General features: G+C 43.7%; 1 protein-coding gene across 5 annotated transcripts in view; it reads right to left on the bottom strand.

Annotated features, from left to right (window-relative positions):
• zgc:158766 (uncharacterized protein LOC100009641 homolog) overlaps nt 1-10,077 on the bottom strand; it is a 49,926-nt gene that overhangs the window by 17,186 nt on the left and 22,663 nt on the right. For all 5 annotated transcript variants that reach the window (XM_058377064.1, XM_058377065.1, XM_058377066.1 and 2 more), the window contains 2 exons: nt 9,039-9,236; nt 6,921-8,028 (listed from right to left, as the gene is read on the bottom strand). In XM_058377064.1, coding sequence (XP_058233047.1) covers nt 6,921-8,028; nt 9,039-9,236 — 1,306 coding nt within the window. The remainder of the gene's footprint in view (nt 1-6,920; nt 8,029-9,038; nt 9,237-10,077) is intronic.

Genomic DNA, 10,077 nt, shown 5'->3' with positions numbered 1-10,077 from the left:
TGTAAGGTGGTATGAGAGATCTCCCCGCGGTCCAGCTCTCAGTCCCCTGACTGTCGCCTCTATTGTCTTTCCCCGGCTCTGTTTCCTGTCTGAGCTGCAGCACTGCTATTGATGCACTTCCTTAACGCCTCCGCCTTCACACACAAGCCAAGACACAAAGGTCAAAAAACCCCGAAACTCTCTGAGGGTCAAGTTCGGCATCTCCGTCCCCTTACACGAGGAGCCAATAAGAGCAAAAGGCTTGATGAAGTCATACAGCTCCTCTCTGTGAGGTGCACAAACAGCTGGGAGCATGAAATGAACTATTAAAAGGATGTGGAAGATATTTTGACTCAGTTTGTTTATGGCTCATGGCTCTGCACAGAAACAGCCTGCCCTGCCCTAGCCTGTCCTTCAGCTCGCGTTCTTCATTTTTTATATTCTTTAATTAATGCCAGGGATGCCTCATACCACATAAGCCTTTATTTGGTGGTAGCTTTGTGGTTAAGGTGTTGGACTACTGATCAGAAGGTTGTGAGTTTCAATCCCAGGATCACCAAGCTGCCACTGGTGGGCCCCTGAGCAAGGCCCTTAACCCTCAATTGCTCAGTGGTATAAAATGTAAGTCGCTCTGGATAAGGAGTCTGCCGACTGTACCAATAATAATGCCAACAATACAGAAGGACTGGTTTTCACTGGAGTGCAGAAATCCAGGCAGATTATATGATCTGAAGTTGAAATCTACATCAGTAACAATTTAATGTAATAATATAGACCCCTTTTAGTGCCAATAAACGTCACAATGACATCACAGCGCTAGCTGGAGGCAAAAAGAAGGGAAAACTGGAGGCAGCCAGTATAAACCAGTACAGAGTCGGCTACATGGAGAACAGAAATATCTTGTTGTGTTGTTGTGTGACAGAATTGATGGAGTACAGGCTCCAATTTTCCAAAAAAGTTTTTTAACATACCTGCCGCCACTGCCGGACAAAAAAATGGTGACAACTGTGGTCAAACTCAATAAAACGAGCGGACTGGACAATGCTGGCGTTTCAGGGCACACTTCATATAAGATAAAGTTAAAGAAACTATTGTTTTTCATTGGTGTGGTCTGGTTTCGTGTTAAATATTTTTTATGCATGTCCACCTCATCAGAAATTGTGGAACAAGTTAAATGATTTCTCATGTAATGCTAACTTCTTAGCATCTAACTGGTAGCTAACGACCGGACGCTAAACAAAAGAAACTGTTTGTGTCATCTCCCTTTCTACAGTTCCAAAAATCGTTCGGTTTTCCTATCAGAGAGGTATAGATGTTAGGTCACTCAACCAGAGGTCATCCTGTCACATCGTCCATCCACTGAGTGGGTGTGTTCGGGTTGGCTGATCTGGTTCTGTCCGTTAAAGTTTATTTTTTCAAATAACATTCGTGGTCCTGGACAGTGAGTGACCTAGCATAGTCAGATGAATTGGGATTTTGACCAGTCATTGTTTAAAAACAAACTAACAAAACTTCATAACTAGCTCATGTAAAGCGGTCAGGGAAATCTTTCTGCCACCACCTAAGCTCCACCCACAAAAAACGTCACAATGTTTACTAACAGATAAAAAACTGGGTTGTTTCTTATGCGTTCTTATAGCCTAATGACATAAATGTGTGCAAATGAAGCTTAAACTGACCATGTCCTGTCTCTCCTGTCAATCACAGAGGCATAAACCAATCATGTATATCTAGGTCATGCTAGAAAGGTCCAGAGCTCCTGCCATAATGCACCTGATTTGTAGATTATAAGGAGTAGGAAGACATTTTAGACCTCTGAGTGGACCATCATTGCAGAGCTTGCAGTTTACAGATAAAATAGATCTTATATCATTTGTGTGTGTGTGTGTGCATATTAGAAGTTTTTCTCTACAACCCTACTAAACTGACCACAGCACAAAGGTGGTCATTATGAGTGAAATGGCTGTGATGGTGGTAGAGCAGGCATCGATATCGCACTGAGACTCTCACTGTTCAGTCACCTGATCCTTCTGACTCTGTGGGAAAATCTCTGGAGTTTAAAGAGGGAAGGGGGGGGGCAATCCAGGGGGATTCACCTGAGCCTGTCGTTACGGGGTGTGTGTGTGTGTGTGTGTGTGTATGTGTATGTGTGTGTGTGTGTGTGTGTGTGTATGTGTGTGTGTGTGTGTGTGTGTGTGTATGTGTATGTGTGTGTGTGTGTGTGTGTGTATGTGTGTGTGTGTGTGTGTGTGTGTGTGTGTGTGTGTGTATGTGTGTGTGTGTGTGTGTGTGTATGTGTGTGTGTGTGTGTGTGTGTGTGTGTGTGTGTGTATGTGTATGTGTGTGTGTGTGTGTGTGTATGTGTATGTGTGTGTGTGTGTGTGTGTGTGTGTGTGTATGTGTGTGTGTGTGTGTGTGCATTAGTTGCAGAAATTAGCATTGATAGAAACTAAAACCGGAAAGAAGCCTGTGAAATAAAATAAACAGTGACTGACTCTGCATCTGCTAAGATCTGACTCTGATATATCATCCTGACTCTGATATATCATCCTGACTCTGATATATGGTCCTGACTGTGATATATCATCCTGACTCTGGTATATCATCCTGACTCTGATATATGCTCCTGACTCTGATATATCATCCTGACTCTGATATATGGTCCTGACTCTGATATATCATCCTGACTCTGATATATGGTCCTGACTCTGATATATCATCCTGACTCTGATATATGGTCCTGACTCTGATCTATCATCCTGACTCTGATATATGGTCCTGACTCTGATCTATCATCCTGACTCTGATATATGGTCCTGACTCTGATATATCATCCTTACTCTGATATATCATCCTGACTCTGATATATCATCCTGACTCTGATATATGGTCCTGACTCTGATATATGCTCCTGACTCTGATATATGCTCCTGACTCTGATATATCGTCCTGACTCTGATATATCGTCCTGACTCTGATATATGGTCCTGACTCTGATATATCATCCTGACTCTGATATATGGTCCTGACGCTGATATATCATCCTTACTCTGATATATGGTCCTGACTCTGATATATGCTCCTGACTCTGATATATGGTCCTGACTCTGATATATGCTCCTGACTCTGATATATCGTCCTGACTCTGATATATCGTCCTGACTCTGATATATGGTCCTGACTCTGATATATGGTCCTGACTCTGATATATCATACTTACTCTGATATATCGTCCTGACTCTGATATATCGTCCTGACTCTGATCTATCATCCTGACACTGATCTATCATCCTGACTCTGATATATGCTCCTGACTCTGATATATGCTCCTGACTCTGATATATGCTCCTGACTCTGATATATCGTCCTGACTCTGATATATCGTCCTGACTCTGATATATGGTCCTGACTCTGATATATCGTCCTGACTCTGATATATCGTCCTGACTCTGATATATCGTCCTGACTCTGATATATGCTCCTGACTCTGATATATGGTCCTGACTCTGATATATGCTCCTGACTCTGATATATCGTCCTGACTCTGATATATCGTCCTGACTCTGATATATGGTCCTGACTCTGATATATCGTCCTGACTCTGATATATCGTCCTGACTCTGATATATGGTCCTGACTCTGATATATGGTCCTGACTGTGATATATCGTCCTGACTGTGATATATCGTCCTGACTGTGATATATGGTCCTGACTCTGATATATGCTCCTGACTCTGATATATCGTCCTGACTCTGATATATCGTCCTGACTCTGATATATGGTCCTGACGCTGATATATCATCCTTACTCTGATATATGGTCCTGACTCTGATATATGCTCCTGACTCTGATATATGGTCCTGACTCTGATATATGCTCCTGACTCTGATATATCGTCCTGACTCTGATATATGGTCCTGACTCTGATATATGGTCCTGACTCTGATATATGGTCCTGACTCTGATATATCATACTTACTCTGATATATCGTCCTGACTCTGATATATCGTCCTGACTCTGATATATCATCCTGACACTGATCTATCATCCTGACTCTGATATATGCTCCTGACTCTGATATATGCTCCTGACTCTGATATATGCTCCTGACTCTGATATATCGTCCTGACTCTGATATATCGTCCTGACTCTGATATATGGTCCTGACTCTGATATATCGTCCTGACTCTGATATATCGTCCTGACTCTGATATATCGTCCTGACTCTGATATATCGTCCTGACTCTGATATATGGTCCTGACTCTGATATATGCTCCTGACTCTGATATATCGTCCTGACTCTGATATATGGTCCTGACTCTGATATATGGTCCTGACTCTGATATATCGTCCTGACTCTGATATATCGTCCTGACTCTGATATATGGTCCTGACTGTGATATATCGTCCTGACTGTGATATATCGTCCTGACTGTGATATATGGTCCTGACTCTGATATATGCTCCTGACTCTGATATATGCTCCTGACTCTGATATATCGTCCTGACTCTGATATATCGTCCTGACTCTGATATATGGTCCTGACTCTGATATATGGTCCTGACTCTGATATATCGTCCTGACTCTGATATATCGTCCTGACTCTGATATATGCTCCTGACTCTGATATATCGTCCTGACTCTGATCTATCGTCCTGACTCTGATCTATCGTCCTGACTCTGATATATGCTCCTGACTCTGATATATGCTCCTGACTCTGATATATGCTCCTGACTCTGATATATGCTCCTGACTCTGATATATCGTCCTGACTCTGATTTATCATCCTGACTCTGATATATGATCCTGACTCTGATATATCATTCTGACTCTGATATATGGTCCTGACTCTGATATATCGTCCTGACTCTGATATATCGTCCTGACTCTGATATATCGTCCTGACTCTGATATATGCTCCTGACTCTGATATATGCTCCTGACTCTGATATATCGTCCTGACTCTGATATATGCTCCTGACTCTGATATATGCTCCTGACTCTGATCTATCGTCCTGACTCTGATCTATCGTCCTGACTCTGATCTATGGTCCTGACTCTGATCTATGGTCCTGACTCTGATATATCATCCTGACTCTGATACATGGTCCTGACTCTGATATATCGTTCTGACTCTGATATATCATCCTGACTGTGATATATCATCCTGACTCTGATATATGGTCCTGACTCCGATATATCATTCTGACTCTGATATATCATCCTGACTCTGATTTATCATCCTGTCTCTGATATATGATCCTGACTCTGATATATCATTCTGACTCTGATATATGGTCCTGACTCTGATATATGGTCCTGACTCTGATATATCATCCTGACTCTGATATATCATCCTGACTCTGATACATGGTCCTGACTCTGATATATCGTTCTGACTCTGATATATCATCCTGACTGTGATATATCATCCTTACTGTGATATATCATCCTTACTGTGATATATCATCCTTACTGTGATATATCATCCTGACTCCGATATATCATTCTGACTCTGATATATGATCCTGACTCTGATATATCATTCTGACTCTGATATATCATCCTGACTCTGATATATCATCCTGACTCCGATATATCATTCTGACTCTGATATATCATCCTGACTCTGATTTATCATTCTGACTCTGATATATGATCCTGACTCTGATATATCATTCTGACTCTGATATATCATCCTGACTCTGATATATGGTCCTGACTCTGATATATCATCCTGACTCTGATCTATCATCCTGACTCTATTATATCACCCTGACTTTGATCTATGATCCTGACTCTGATAAATCGCCCCACCCACATCAGACAGTGAGACAAAGAGCTGCCCTCGATTTCTTCACCATCAATAGCAGGAAGAAGAAAATAACACTCTGTTTCCTCAGCGACTCACTCACAGTGTTCACGCCTGTACATCAGTGCACACACACACACACACACACTCATAGGAAAGGAAAATGTGTGTGTATAAAGCCTCACGTCAGAGTGATTGAGGCGTACATTTCACTAAAACTACTCCGACAACACACTCATACTGGCCCCTGCATCTACACACACACACACGCACACGCTTACACACGGTGGCGGTGCGTAAGAAAGTGAGTGGTGTATTAGTCAGAGCACACTGCGGTTGATAATTACACGCCACGCCATGTCACGTAACCGGAGAGCGGGTTTTCAGAGCCTGAGGCTACACTGCTTCGAAAACGAGACATCTGGTAACACAGACACACCTTAATGAGCGGTTTAATACACTCTACACAACTTTGTACACAACAGGTGCTCTATAACTTCACATTACAACCTGAGATTGAAACAGGGATTAATATAAAAATCAGTGACTATTTAAATATTTATATATGAAATTTTTAGATCTAGTTATACATTAAAATACCTATAATAAGTGCTGATCTGGCTTAAAGCATGGTGTAACTTCAGCGCAGACAGGTTTCTACAGAGACATTGCTGTGTCGTCAAAACAAACCTGTAGAGACTCTGAGAGCGTGTTCAATGTGAACGTGTGTTTTCACGCAACCCTTGTCTTCATGTTATGTACGTTGTGGCTAAGAACTTTGTTATTTCTTTCAAAACTGTTACACATAACCTTGATCGTTTCTATGAATACTCGTTTAAACACGTTAAGCCTCATCAATGTTAAACACAGCAATGTTTCTGTTAACCTTCAGAACTGAAATCTGACTCCATCACCACTAACATCGCTGTCCTGGTTGTGGTATATGTAATATTCATGTGAAACATGGTATCTACTGCGATGGACTGGCGACCTGTCCAGGGTGTACCCCTGCCTTTCGCCCTATGTTGGGCGCTGGGATAGGCTCCAGCAGACCCCCGTGACCCTAGGAGTCCTAGGAATAAGCGGGTATAGACAATGAATGAATGAATGAACATGGTATCTACCTGAGTCTCCTTTGCTGCCGCGTCTTTCTGTGCTGTAAAATGCCATCTCGAGGTCGAGTCTCCCAAAACGTATCGCGCAGCCGTTCATTAGCTTCTTGGGAGAGCCTTCGCCGGAGGACGAGCGTGTCCGGTGACCTTTGACTGCACTTTTTCCGGATCGTTCCAGTGACTTGGAGCGCCTCTCAGACCTGATGCTGCGCTGCAGCGGGAGGAGTGGCGAGAGGCGGCGCTGCAGGGATCCCCGTCTTGCCGGGTGTGTGTCCGAGTCGCATCTCGGCCTGGTCTCGGCCTCGACCGCCGGCTCACTGCCTTCCTCCGGGACAGACTCGGAACTTGATCCCAGATTCATGGGGTTCTGCAAAGCTTCCATGTACGACTTGCGAAACAGTCGTCGGGTCTCGAAAGCGGCCGAGTCTCTGGTTTGGCGCCGTCTCGGCGTGCTGAGATCCGTGCTGAAGGAGAGACACTTGGAATTTCCTCCTCTCCTGCTCCCACCCTCTACATCTATACTGGGTCTCAGGGATTTTTCCTCTGTGGGCAACGTGCCAGTGTTTGTGTACGTGTCGCTTTCACTGGGTCTGCGGCTCAGGAAGGGTTCGGAAGCCGTGGAATCGGCTCCCTGTGAGGCTAGCGAGTCTCTGGAGCTCCTCCGGCTGTCCAGTGTCCCTGTGGAACCATGGGTGCTGCAGGTGCCGAGGTGGCCGATGCTCAGTGCTCCCGGCTGCATGATGCCCTCGTTGGCGTTTCTCACACACACAGGGTTCACCACGTTCCTCCAGGGGGTTCGGTAGACGGCAGCGCCGGTGCTCAGCAAACAGTTCTGGAGGGGATGCAGGTTCCGTTCACGTGTCACATCCTGCAGGAAGTCAGTGGTGAAGACTCGGGGATACATTCCCTCAGGCACGGTGATCTCGGCCAGGGCGCGTCCGCTTCGAGCCAGGCATTTTATCACCAGCTTGGCGGCCTTGCGGCCCAGAGGCACCAGCTGCAGGTAGAAGTCCCCCTGCCTCAGACGTACTTTGTGCAGTGGGGCGAGCTGCAGGACAATCTTCTCGTGGATGCACAGGGGCCAGCCCTCGTGGTACAGCAGCAGGCCTTTAAATCGCAGCTGAGGGACAGAAAACAGAACAGATGAATAGTTTAATAACACCAATTAAACTTACTCACATGGTACATAGAACACCTCATCAACAAAGTGTTAAACAACTACGTAATGTTCATGTTACAACAGTACTTTGGAACTTTGGTACATTTAACCTGGAAAGCTGTAAGGAGTGTACCTGTAAGGAATTACTCTAAAACTCCCGTAAGATTTTGAAATTTCTGTGTAATGTTTTGGTTTCTGTTTCATTCTTCCTGACAGCTAAGATCACTTAATCTGGAGTCATGTCTGGTACCGTAAGTGCCTTAAGAAGGGATGAGAAGCAGAGAAAGACAGACAAAGCGGCACTACATAAAATGAAAAATGACAATTAAGAGTCATAACTAAATTAATAATAACTCTTAATGTTCCAAATGCAGTAAATAAACATGTACTTTTGTAATAATAAGTGGAAACTACATGTAGAGATTTCCTAAATCTCCTAATTGTTCAGGATTATGCCTCCTGGTTACAGTCTGCTGACTGAGTCTGTGACACAAAAACAGTTTTGCAACATGCAGTTACAGGAACCTTGACCATGCCCACAAAACAGCTTCACTCCTTGCAACATCTGAACAACTCCCTGCTTTTCATTCTGTAAGTCTTTTTACACAATGGGCCATCAAAGGACATCTGTAAGACAAAACTTTTTAATGAAACAAGAGAAAAGATGCTGTAATAAACCACAACTGTTGAACAATCTTCTCAAGTCCACTCATAGCTCATAATTAAGACAAACGACTCCATTAAACACCTGGCGATCCATGAGTCTGTTCTGTACATTGGCGTATTTCCTTCTCCAACATGTATTGCAGCACTTGACTGATTTCAACAACAGCCAATAGTGTTCGAGTTCTGCCAGACCCCGCCCACTCTAAACAAATCTCAATGGTCCAGTTGAATATGGAGAGCAGCAATGAGTTAATAATGAGTCGATTTGTGATGCTGTGAGGGTTACAGTGTTAGGTGTTACTCACGCAGCTCTCTCTCTGGATGGTGTGTAAGATCTTCGTGGCAGGCAGGAGGAAGTCGATGAGGCAGCGCAGGCCGTCTCCACCGTACTGACGCTCCACCACACTGAAGAGCTGCAGCAGCACCGTGGACGCCGTCACCCCGAACGGAGCGTAGACTGACGACAGAGTGCTCTGGATACAGCTGTCTAATGACTCCGAGTCCTAACACACACAAACACACACACACAAATGGATGATTTAGTTTTATCAAGCATCAGCTAGCATTAATTTTGCACATCTTCCTTCCTCTTCCTTCCTTCCTTAATACCACTAAAATAATTTTCAATAAATAAAATCAAAAATGAATAAAAGAGAAATAAAAATAACATAGCAATAAAAATCTTCCTTTAATTAAAAAAAACTGAAAATGAAAGAGTGAGGATTTCAATGCCCTGCTAGCTAGTTAATCTTTTTAATTAAGTTAATATTTGTTTTTTGTAGTGTTATAATTTAGCTATCAGTTAAATCGAGGCAAAACAATGTGGCAGACAGACAGACAGACAGATGGGTGTATTATTGTAAATACTGAGTAAAAGAAACACACTACATCGTTCTGTTTGTTTTGGCGTTAGTAAACCCGTGTGCCATTGACTTTCCAGCCCCTCCTGTGAGACAAGCGGGTCGCATATATATGAACACGTGTGTACACACACACACACGCACAGTAGGATGTCACGAGGTCACAGGCCATGTCCCGTACATTTAGCGGATGTCGGAGGAAACACCTGTCAGGTGACGTCATGGTCTGGACAATAACACAGCGAGGGTGGAAAATCTGACTTTTCCCGGGATTTTCTGTCTCTTGGGCCGTGACCTCTGACCCTGATTCTGATGATGAGCCAAAGGTTGAGTTCATACAAGTGTTTTAAGGAAGCTGACGACTCTGACTCGACTCACCTTAACTTACGAAGTGACCAATTGGAGTCGATTCACTTTGATTATAAAACTCACGACTTTCAGTCAACTCACCCGGACGCTCAAAGGCTCCCAAGATTTAATCGTT

This window comes from Hemibagrus wyckioides, linkage group LG23 (genome assembly GCF_019097595.1).
Source record: "Hemibagrus wyckioides isolate EC202008001 linkage group LG23, SWU_Hwy_1.0, whole genome shotgun sequence".
NCBI classification, from domain to species: domain Eukaryota; kingdom Metazoa; phylum Chordata; class Actinopteri; order Siluriformes; family Bagridae; genus Hemibagrus; species Hemibagrus wyckioides.
This window is presented reverse-complemented; position numbering and strand designations above follow the sequence as displayed.